The 12384-nt window shown below is 36.7% G+C and overlaps 1 protein-coding gene across 1 annotated transcript in view; it reads left to right on the forward strand.

Moving 5' to 3' along the window:
- The window catches only part of ROBO1 (roundabout guidance receptor 1), a 434889-nt gene that overhangs the window by 364804 nt on the left and 57701 nt on the right, over positions 1-12384 (forward strand). The window contains exons 14-17 of the mRNA XM_003410186.4: positions 1820-1941; positions 3047-3278; positions 4520-4641; positions 8328-8499. Of these exons, the coding sequence (XP_003410234.1) occupies positions 1820-1941; positions 3047-3278; positions 4520-4641; positions 8328-8499 (648 nt within the window). The remainder of the gene's footprint in view (positions 1-1819; positions 1942-3046; positions 3279-4519; positions 4642-8327; positions 8500-12384) is intronic.

Here is a 12384-nt window from a genome sequence, read left to right on the forward strand (position 1 = left end):
TTTAATGAAGCCCATTTTATACAAATATGTTCTTTGCTGTAATTCTTAAATTATTACTTTTTTTATTGTGCTTTAAGTGAAAGTTTACACTTCAAGTAAGTTTCTTATACAAAAACTTAGACACACTTTGTTATGTGACCCTAGTTGCTCTGCCTACAATGTGACAGCACACTCCTTCTCTCCACCCTGTATTTCCTATGTCCATTCAACCAACTCCTGTCCCCCTCTGCCTTCTCATCTCTCCTCCAGACAGGAGTTGCCCACATAGTCTCATGTGTCTACTTGAGCTAAGAAGCACAATCCTCACCAGTATCATTTTATGTCTAATAGTCCAGTCTAATCTTTGTCTGAAGAGTTGGCTTTGGGAATGGTTTTAGTTTTGGGCTAACAGAGAGTCCGGGGGCTATAACTCTGGGATCCTTCCCGGCTCAGTCAGACCATTAAGTCTGGTCTTTTTACTAGAATTTGAGGTCTGTATCCCACTTTTCTCTGCTCCATCAGGAACACATCATCTCTGTTGTGTTCCCTGTCAGGGCAGCCATTGGTGGTAGCTGGGTACCATCTAGTTCTTCCGGTCTCAGGTGGATCGAGTCTGTGGCTTATGTGGCTCTTTCTGTCTCTTGGGCTCGTATTTTCCTTCTGTCTTTGATGTTCTTCATTCTCCTTTGCTGTAGGTAGGTTGAGACCAATTGATGCATCTTAGATGGCCACTTGCTAGCATTTAAGACCCCAGACAGATACTGGCAATTTTTGTTGACTACAAGCTTTAATTTAGAAAACAAACGAACAAACAAAAAACCAAACCTGTTGCCATCAAGTTGATCCTGACTCATAGCGACCCTATAGGTTTAACAAAATTCCTTGTTGGGGGGGAAAAAGTGCAGTGCAAATTCATGCTCGTTGCGGTTTGATTCTTAATGTATTCTAGGTCTCTAAAATGTTGGAGTTCTTGAGAGTATGAATTCTTTATTAAACCATCTTTACTGTAGTTCGCTCACTAAACAACACCATCATCAGTTAAGTAGATATAAAGTACTCGGTTCTCATGGATCTAGTCTGTGTTATTTTATTTTTTAGTGGCGTCTTTATCCTATCGCCCATAGTAGCCACTAACTGAAACATTAGTTGGGAAGATATCCAGGTTCATATTATAAGATGTAAAGGTGTATGACTACTTTTGGGGCTTGCTTTTCACTCTTATGTCTTCATTCTTTTCATTGTCCATCCAGCCTGACTGTGATTTCTGGATTGTTTCTTTCTGGTATAGTTCAGTTCACCACAGAAGGTTAAAACAAACCTAAAGAGGATTACACAAGGTACCTCATTCTTAGCAAGAAAATAATCACTTCATGGTAACCAAGAAGAATCCAAACCGGTTGTCCTGGAGTTGATGCTGACTCATAGCGACCGTACAGGACAGAGTAGAACCGCCCCATAGGGTTTCCAGGGAGGAGCTGGTGGATTCCAACTGCCGACCTTTTGGTTAGCAGCTGAGCTCTTAACCACTGTGCCACCAAGGCTCCTGGTAGGAGGAGCCATTGAGTGCCGCTGCTTGCCATTGTTATCCTTGCCTGCTGTCCTCTTTTGCTTTCCGTGTGCCCCCCTCTTGCTCTCTTGCTCTCTCTGCGTGCCCCTACTCTCCTGATCCTAATAAAAAGGTTAAGTTTTTCCTGTTTTATTCTGTGTCACAGTTTGGCTTCATTACCCCAATAATTCTTTTTCAGAGAGTTGCTGTGGGTGAAGAGATTGTTTAACCATGCTTTCATTCAAGGCAGTAGCATAGTGTAGTACCTGACACAGCCTTCTTGAATTGTTGCAGATGTCCCACCAACAAGTCAGGGAGTGGATCACAAGCAGGTCCAGAGAGAGCTGGGAAATGTTGTCCTGCACCTCCACAATCCTACCATTCTTTCCTCCTCTTCAATTGAAGTGCACTGGACAGTGAGTTGCGTTGTTATAATAGTTGACCTCTGTTTTAATAATCAGGTGACATCTGTGAGTTCCTTAAAAGATATGTAAGTTAACATATATGTGGGTTATATATAAAAATATATTTAATACAAAAAAAAAAAACAAAAACCTAAACCTATTGCTGCCAAGTGGATTCCGACTCATTGCGACCCCATAGGACAGAGTAGACCTGCCCCGTAGGGTTTCCAAGGAGTGACTAGTGGATTCACTCTGCCTACCTTTTGGTTAGCAGCCATAGCACTTAACCACTGTGCCACCAGGTCTCCGTATTATATATAAAAATATAATAATATATTTAGTATGTATTATATATATTTGTTGTGGTTGTTGGTTACTGTCGAGTGGACTCTTACTCATAGTGACACCACGTACAGAGCTGCTCCACTGGGTTTCCTGGGCTGTAATATTTACAGAAGCAGATTTCATTTAGCAGCTGAGTGCTTAACGGTTCTGCCACCAGGGCTTCTTTATATATATTTATAAATTTAACACTCTGTTGCCCACTTCTACACCAGTGATAGAAGCTTTATAATATAAGCATTGTTACAGTAGCTGTGAACTGGCTTTAAATAGAGACCTTTCAGTGTTGTGGATATTTTCTATTATGCTTCATTACTGAACTCTGTCTTGGTGTGAATAACACAAAGTATTTACAACAACACCGTTTACTATGAACATATAACTGTGATAAGGTCATTATCACGTGAATTTGTAAAAACTTAGATATATTTCTAAATAGTATTCAACAGGCTTTTACAATCAGAAAGTAGTAAAATACATGTTATTCCCCATCCCCTGATTTGATGTCCCTAGATAATGTCACTGAATTGCTATGATGCTTCATATTTCTACATGAAGCATAAAGATTAACTATCATACGATATTATATATTAAGCTGAAAATAGTAAACACCTTATAAAAGATAGTATCTTTTTTTTTTTAACATTCTTCTTTATATGAACTGAGAGAATGTAGGGTGAAGCCAGATAGAAGTTTTTTGCACTTTCTCATATTTGTTTTCCAATGAAGCAGTACGAATATATTGTGAATGATTGTATTTTTGTCATTTTAATAGGTAGACCAACAGTCTCAGTATATTCAAGGCTATAAAATCCTCTATCGGCCATCTGGAGCCAGCCATGGTGAATCGGAGTGGCTGGTTTTTGATGTGAGGACCCCAACCAAAAATAGTGTGGTTATCCCTGAACTCAGAAAGGGAGTCAATTATGAAATTAAGGCCCGCCCTTTCTTTAATGAATTTCAGGGAGCAGACAGTGAAATTAAGTTTGCCAAAACCCTGGAAGAAGGCAAGTATAATGAAGTGTGTGATTCCTGTGCATTGCAGTATATTTATACTGTTAATATTGACATGAATTATTAACTGACATATAGCGAGCATTATATTTTGATAAGAGATCTGCTTAATTAGAAAAATTACTAAAAAGTGACATGTTGTAACACTTGACTTGCTTTAAAAGCACCCTATGTGAAAATGTGCAAATATGATCATTACATCACTTAGTAACTTATATAGGATATATGTGACTTTTGATTTTGTTAGGTGCTGTCGAGTCAGTTCTGACTCATAGCGACCCTATGCACAACAGAACAAAACACTGCCTGATCCTTTGCCGTCTTCACAATTATTGCTATACTTGAGTCCATTGTTGCAGCCACTGTGTTAGTCCATCTCATTGAGGGTCTTCCGCTTTTTCACTGACCCTCTATCTTACCAAGCATGATGTCCTTCTCTAAGGACTGATCCCTCCTGACAACATGTCCAAAGTATGTGAGACATCTCGCCGTCCTTGCTTCTAAGGAGCATTCTGGTTATACTTCTTCCAAGACAGATTTGTTCTTTTAGGAACTAAGATTCACATTTAAAGATGGAATTGTTGAAAATTTGCTTGCCTTTCCATTCATTATTTTCCAATCATTTGTTGAATTTTTTAGATTAATAGATTTGTAAATAAGGGGAATGACTTGTCTTGGTTTGCCCAGAACTTTTTAAGCAGATTTAGCATTCATAGTCCCATGTCCCTGGATATTTCCCAGTTCTGAGCAACCTAGGATGGTTGATCATTTGATAACTGGAAATTAAAAATTAATATTCATATAAATATAAAAAGTTACATGTTATAACTGCAGTCTCAAAAAAACAATTTCTCTTCAAATATCTGTATCATTTTGATTTTTAAAAGATATGGCATGGCTACTGTCATGAATGGTTGGCGTTCATCTTCACACTTTCGAACATTTTTATGGAGAATATGAGACTGAGGTTACAGGTTAGGAAAAATAGGACTTTTCCTGGCATATTTTGTGGAGATCATCCTTATAACTTTAGTTTGGATAACTGACAGCAATGAGGCAGCAATATTGAGAAGAAACTTTAGTAGTTGGGACTGTTCAGACTTGAATGAGATACATGTTTAAAACATGCACATTTTTATATCTTTATGGCTATAATTAACTTTCAGTGTTAAGTACCTGCTTTCAATGTTCTCTAACACAAATAATAATCTACATTTTTTGAACAATTTCATAGCACCCAGTGCCCCACCCCAAAGTGTAACGGTGTCAAAGAATGATGGAAATGGGACTGCAATTCTTGTTACTTGGCAGCCACCTCCAGAAGACACTCAAAATGGAATGGTCCAAGAGTACAAGGTAGTGCATGCATAGTGATTTGCTGATGAAGAAACAAAAAAGAAAACAAACCTGATTAAATTGTTTGTGGTTCCTTGGCGCCATCTGCTGGTTACCATAGCAACATATAAAATTACTTTTAAAATACTTTCTCCTTTTGGAAATGAATATTGGGGCAGTTGCATAGTACAGTGAATGTAATTAATGTCACTGAATTGTACACTTAGGACTCGTTGAAACAGCAGAATTTTTTATGATACATATTTTACCACAATAAAAAAAAAAACCTACTTCTTCCTGTTTAGTGACTGTAGACGAATATTTTGCTAGAAAGTTCATTTTGAACAAATTAATTTTAAAGGGAGAATCTTTGTGGTCACAAAATATATACAGTCATCTAATTTTGCACAAGTAAATGTAAATTCAAATTGAAAATCCTTATGTGCCTTAAATACAGCGTACACGTATTTTGTATGACTGGTTTGCCCTGTGGAATTGGCTGTGAGTCACATTCTATTAAATTTAGTTTGCTTTCTTTCTTTCTTTTTTTTATTTCTTTGGACTTTTAGAATTTTAGGCTTAAGTTGGGAAAATTATTTTAATATGTAAGCAAATTTGTATTTTTTGAAAAATAAACCTTATTTTAGTATTTAAACAAAATTTCACACCTATGGAGAAATTAGGTTACAAATTACTGTATATCCCTACGATGCTTTTAAAACATATAATGCATTGTCAAGTGATTTAATTAAGTAAGTCAGAATAATTATTTTACCTGTGAAATTACCGACACTGTTCAGTGACTATATAGAGTCTTATATAGATAGGTTCACCTTGAACAAATATTTACACTCACGCCAAGGTACAGCAAGACTAAGTTAGGGACTTAAGATTTAGTCAGAAGGATGTATTTGGCTGTACTCTTTGTCGATTAATCTGTATTATAGCACTCTTTAAGAGCTGTGATGAATAAGTAATTGATGCATTTGAATCAGGAAAACCTCAGAAGAAAAATATATCTTATGTGTATTTTTGTTCTATCTTTATGTAAGCATGCTATGTTCTCAAAGAAATTTAACAGCAAACCATATTCCTCTCTAGGCACTGCCTTATATAGTCATGATGCCTCGATATTTTTCTAAATTATGATAATTAATAGATGATTTCCTTTATGTGAATAATTTAAACTGTATTGATATAAAACTGATATTGGAAAGGTGGGCACATCTACTTTCTATAGTGGAGTTTAGTGATTGTTAGTTAATTACATGCTAATATCAGAATCACTTCTGGAAATGTTTTCAAGGTATAGATGCCTGGCCATCGCCCCGTGAGATTTGGAATAAGTAGACCTGACAAGGGGCCCTGGCATATATATTTTGATAAATCTTTCCGGGTGATTGTGTTGTGCACCACTGGTTAACCAACCAAAACCCAAACCGCTTGCCATCAAGTTGATTTCAATTCGTAGTGACTCTATAGGACGGAGTAGATGTGCCCCACAGGGTTTCCAAGGCTGCAATCTTTACAGAAGCTGACTGCCACATCTTTCTCCCACAGACCAGCTGGTGGGTTCAAACCATCGACCTTTTGGTTAAAACCCAAATAAAGACTACGGATTTTTTTTTGCACAAATTAATTTGTACAGTAACCAGATATACTGAGCTTAGTATTATATATTTAATTTCTAAATGATTTTTTTAATGAACTGAACATTTTTTTTATGAAATATGTGTATACTTTAAAAAGACTCCATGTTTTTTTTAGAAAGCACTTAAATAATGTCATAGATGCACAGTTGGGTGTTTTAAGGTATTTCACATTGTATTCTGTAGCGTAACTGAGCAATTAAGAAGGTAAAAATCTTTACACCTTTTAAGTGCTTTCTCATGAGTGTCGAGGTTATTTCAATACTGGGAAGGGACAGGATGCTATGGTTCAATCCAGAAAAATAAGACCGTTATAGAAGATTTTTAAGGATTTAAAAGGAGGTGATGTCTCAGCTCTCAAGCAAAATTGTGTAATGTAGGCGTTTTCCCCTAAGAGTCAAAACTCATTTCTTTCCTGAAGAAATGTGAAAGAGTGGATTTCACTTAACTTCATGGTCAATTTAAAATAATCAAATGCCTTTCAGAACCTGATTGACTGATACAAAATCAGTTTGTGGCTCCAGTTCAGCTGCGTAATGTAATTGGGGGGAAAATTTACAAAGGAATCTTTATTTCCAGATGGCCAGGTCCTAGTTTAGAGTCTGACCATTTGCTGGTGTGAGGCATTGATGCTATATGGAAATTATATTAGCTTTCAAAGAAAAAAAATGAAAGGTTATTGCCCAAGTGATGGAGCACACTGGTATTTCTTAGATTTATTCTAAATCTTATTTCCTATTAGTGTTTAGACAGTAGCCTCCTTGAAGCTCATCCTACATATTGCTTGAGGATATCATGAAGAATGTGGGGCATGCTTTACTACTCTATGAGTCATTTCCTTATGGAAACTGAGTCAGAATACTCTCATGCAGCATTTCCAAGTCCTTGACCACTGCAAAAGATCACTTTATGATTAAATAATGATCTGGTGAAATTTAAAATAAGGATTGTAGTGTAGTTGACACATTGTAATTTCCTGAAAACAGCTTCCTATCAAAAATATCATTATCAAAGTTAATGAGGTGTGTGGCAATTTTCTTATTAGAAGAATATCCTCCTTTTAAGTCAACTACATGTGGTTATTCTTTATGATCCCATGTATGTTATTGAAGACTAATTCCTATTCCCATTTTAAGATAGGATCAGAGTGTTAACTTTTTCTCGTTTATAATAGTTCAACATACCAGAGGCTGAATAAAATCCTAGGATGAATTCTTATTCTTTGTGTTCAGTTTTATTTTTATTAACCATATTTATGGCAAGATATTTTAGAATATTCAGATGCTCTCGGTCCCTTTAAATCAACTGCTTCTCAGTTCTGATGTAAAAGGCGATAGGGTGGTGAGAGTGCCTGTACTTTTATCCAGAGATCTATCAAAGTAACTTAATAGACTGTGAGGTCCTTCATCATCTTTGTGTTCTAAAACCTGGTAATTTAGCATCATGCCAAGCCCATAGTGGGAATGCAAATGTTGAATGATGAACGGAAAAGTTATTATACCTTATTTGTATACACACAGCTCTCTTCGAGGTCCTTTTTTACTCTGGCAAGTAATTTCAGTGTTAAAATAAACGAATGATATGGTCTGATGAAAACCATGAACTTCAAGATAAAAATTTGCATGTGTGCCATAGACTGTCTTACTTGATAAAATCTTTGAAAGTATAGAGACCAAAGTTTATTAGTAGACAGGGGAGAAGAGAGAGGGGACACCGAGCTCCTGTTAAGGGTGATAGAAAAATTTGGAAATGGGTAGTGGTGATAGTTGAACAGCATAAACATAATGAAGAATGTTGAAATGACAAATATTTTGAAATATATGTATGTACCACAATTTTTTTTTTTTCTTTTAAAGTATAAAGAAGTCATGATGCTATTACTAACGCTAGGTTTGGGTGGAAAAGTCTCCTCAGAACTAGATCCTAGGGTGAAATGGCTTTTGAAACTTCCTGTGGTAGGTTCATGATAGGTCTAGGTTTAAAACTCCAGTATGATGATGATCTTCGTAAGAATTTAGATAACTTATCAGCTTAACGTTACTTATCTTCTTCTTACAGGTTTGGTGTCTGGGCAATGAAACCCGATACCATATAAACAAGTCGGTGGATGGTTCCACCTTTTCTGTGGTCATTCCGTCTCTGGTTCCAGGGATCCGATATAGTGTGGAAGTGGCAGCCAGCACAGGAGCTGGGCCTGGGGTGAAGAGCGAGCCACAGTTCATCCAGTTAGGTGAGTGTCAATGCAGACCATGTTGACAGCCTGTCACTGTACCCTTTGTTCTGCTTTTCTTTTTTGTACATCACTGAGCCACTGTTTGCAGCTGAATAGAACGTGGAATATGGCATGAGCGCTACAACAGTGATGGTGTTAGCTTTACAACAACAAACATTAACCTATCAATGCACACACTGTAAATATTTCAAGCAAAAAGCTATCAGCATTCACTGTCAACCTAATCCTATTTTATTGAATTTTTTTTCCTATAGTATTTATTCAACGAATACTATTTCTTGAGCATCAAAGATGCATCACCAAAAAAGAATGATGCAGTCTGCACCCTCATGGAATGTGTCTATTTAAAATTGTAATTGATTTTTATAACAAAAGGTAGATTGAAATATCAGAGAGCATTGAAATATGGTACATGCGAATTACTTGGAAAGTTAAATATAATTTGTGCTTCAAAAATGGTTAGATAAATTAAAAAGAAAAAGGAAAAAGCAACAGGGATGCCCTCATTACCACAATTCACTATGGGCAGTAGAGCATGAGCATAAAATAAATACTCGTGGGTGATTTTTTGTAAAATCTAAAACAGTAACAGAAACAACAACAAAATGCCATTTTAGCTGAAAAGTGTGTGTGGGGGGGGGTCAGATATTAAGAAAGAGGCAACATGTAAAATGTGAATTATGATGTTGAGAATTTCATCTAGTCTACTTGCTGTCTGTGTGTTCCACATAAGAAGTTAAGCATTAGTAATGTTCTGTGTCAACTGGTATGTTATGGAGAAGAATCAGGTATATGGGTCTTTATACTTCACGGTAAGTACATAGTATTTTTTTTTTTTTTTTTTGTAGGTAATCTTGATGACACATTCTAGAAAGTATTTCACAACAAAAGAAACATTTGGCTTTGGGTGAATTTTGTTGCTGTACATAAAGAACTTTACATTCCTTTTGAAAACTGTTATCAAGGTTCCATTGTTAAGACAATGCTAATTGCTCTGAAAGATACACTTGGGAGAATTTCTGTGGCTTAACCCAGTGAAATCCACATAAAGTCCAGTGGTTGTAGAGCAGGACTCTGTTGCATGTAGACATTGAGGGTCATGACCTGAGGAGGCTTTGCCTCCTCAACACGCGGCTTCCAAGGTCCACCTACCCTGGCCAGTAAAAAGGAGAGGAAAACATGTGGTGTGGTGTGTGGGAAGGTTTAATGGTACATGCCTGGAAATGGTACACATCACTCCTACTGAGAACTCAGTCCTGTATTCTAAATAGATGAATGAAGTCACCAACTAGGGAACTACCTCCCAACCATAAGCCTAGGCTATGAGAGGTCCACTGAAACCTTTAGTGGAGAGCTTGAGTATCTGCCACAACCATGGGCCAGAATTTGATATTTAGATTATCTTTCATGTTTACTTCAATTTTTAAGCAAAAAATAGCTCCATGATATATTTCTGGTTCAGAAATGGAAGTACATTCATTGTGAAGTTTCAAGCAATACACAAAACTGTGGAGAATAAATTGCTTGATGCACCTGTTACAGTGTTACATAGAATATGGAAGGAGGGAAATGTAGCGGAAATAGTTGATAGTCAAATCCCTGTCCCTTTTTGTGAAATACTAGTATCAAGTTATTAAAATTGAAATTTTAAGTTACACTATGATAACCCTATGTACTGTTGATGTCATTGACCTGTTTTTATAACATGACTTTCAGTCCTAATTTTTAGAAGAGGAATTGGAAAAGAACGATCTATAATTTTATTTACTTAAGGTTAAAAACATGGGATTTGAGGGTCAAAGTGGTTTTCTTTAAATTATGAATGTGTTCCAGTTTTCCATATCATAATATAGCCTCAGCTGCAAAGAGACAAAGACTGAGAAATAGAGTGGCCGTTTTAATTCATTGGTCACACCACACTTTATTCTGTTAAGCCCATCTGGTCGCTTGCATGGAACCTCTTTTGGCTGTCTCCATAAAATCTGAAGCTACCCAACTTAACCTTGCACAAATACCCATGAAATCTATAAACCTAGCAGATACAAAGGGCGTATTTGGAAGAAAAGAATAGGTCTGCTTGGTGAACTTTTAGAGGGCGGAGTGCTCTTAGGATAACCAGAGATAAAAGAGTCTGGAACATGAAATAAAACTTCCAAGTCAATGAACCTTTGAAGGCAGGTGACTGCCTGTGAAAAGAGGCTTTTTAACCTTGCCTCTCCATAGAATGAAGTTTGGAATTCTGTTCAAGAAAAAACCAAGTAAGACAGACAGACGGACAGACACACACACACACCCATGAGTAGCAATTTAACCATTTTACGTTGAAAGGGGTGTTGTTTTCCTTAGGTAGGTTTAAGCATTGAACACTACTTGTTTTTTTCCAGCTAGCTGTCTTATTAGGATTTAATATCATTTAATAAGAAAAACAAAATAAAATAATGGTGGCACAGTGGTTAAGTGCTCAGCTGCTAACCAGAAAATGGGCAGTTCAGACCCACCAGCAGCTCCATAGGGGAAGGATGTGGCAGTCTGCTTCCATAAAGATCATAGCCTTGGAAACCCTTTTGGACAGCTCTACTCTGTCCTATAGGGTTGCTATGAATTGGAATTGACTTGAGTGAAATGGGTTTGGGTTTTTTTTTTTTTTTGGTGTAGGATTTTTTTTTTTTCTTTTAAAAACACGTTATTCATGTATAATAAGTTATACTAATTATTTTTCTGAAAAAATATATTTTTGGACTGGAACAAATGTTTTTATTTTAAAACAGGTTATATTAACAGAATAACTTCAGAGTCAAATGATTTAACAACTGTCAGATTGTGCCAATCCTAATGAAATGGGCAAACACCTTCTTGTTTCACCAGATGTTGTGGGGGAAGAACATTAAAACTGCAGACAGAAATGGGAATTCTGCCCACTGGGCATCCTCAGGGTTGGCAGCCGTCAGTGCCAACAAAGTAGGATGTTGGTTTGAGCACATAGCAACAGCCACCAGTTTTCTACAAAGATTTTGCAGACTTCTCTGTGTGACTTGATGTAATGGTGGACCTAAAGAATGAATATCTTAGTAGGTTTCCCACATTATTCATATAGGGGCATACGTATACATCTCTTCAATATCTACCTTATGAAGTAAATAATATTTTTCTTCCGTTATTTTGAGCACATATTTGAGGGTTATTGATGAAGTCTATAAAAGCTTCTATCTTGCCTGTAAATACTTATTAAAACTAATTGCTGTCGACTTAGCTCCAACCCATGGCAACACCATGTGTGTCAGAGTAGAACTCTGCTCTACAGGGTTTTCAATGGCTGATTTTTGGAAGTACATCACCAGGCCTTTCTTCCAAGGTGCCTGGGTGGACTCGAACCTTCAACCTTTTGGTTAGAAGCTGACTGCATTAACCATTTGTATTACCCAGGGACTCCAAATTATTAGGTGCCCCTTATTTATATTTTTGCATTAAAAGCATTTTGTTTTCTAACGTTATTTTTTTTGTATTTATCTCAGCCCTGTCCTATGAAACTTAAGCAGTGACCTATAGAGTTTTCTGGAGTAAAAACAGAAATCACATGCCATTGCTTTTGCTTTTAAGTATAAAACCCCAAAAACCCACTGCTGTTGAGTTGATTCCGAGTCATAGTGACCCATAGGGTTTCTGAGGTTGTAAACCTCCACAGGAACAGACTGCCACATCTTTTTTTTACCATGGAGCTTCTGGTGGTTTTGAACTGCTGACCTTTTGGTTAACAGTCAATTGCTTTAAACGCTGTGCCACCAGGGCTCCGTTTTAAAGTGGAGTGTCCTAAAATCACTATGTTTTATTTGTTTTGAATTAAAATGAAGAGAATGAAATGAATATAATTTTGCTGACAATCTC

This window comes from Loxodonta africana, chromosome 20 (genome assembly GCF_030014295.1).
Source record: "Loxodonta africana isolate mLoxAfr1 chromosome 20, mLoxAfr1.hap2, whole genome shotgun sequence".
Classification (NCBI taxonomy): Eukaryota; Metazoa; Chordata; class Mammalia; order Proboscidea; family Elephantidae; genus Loxodonta; species Loxodonta africana.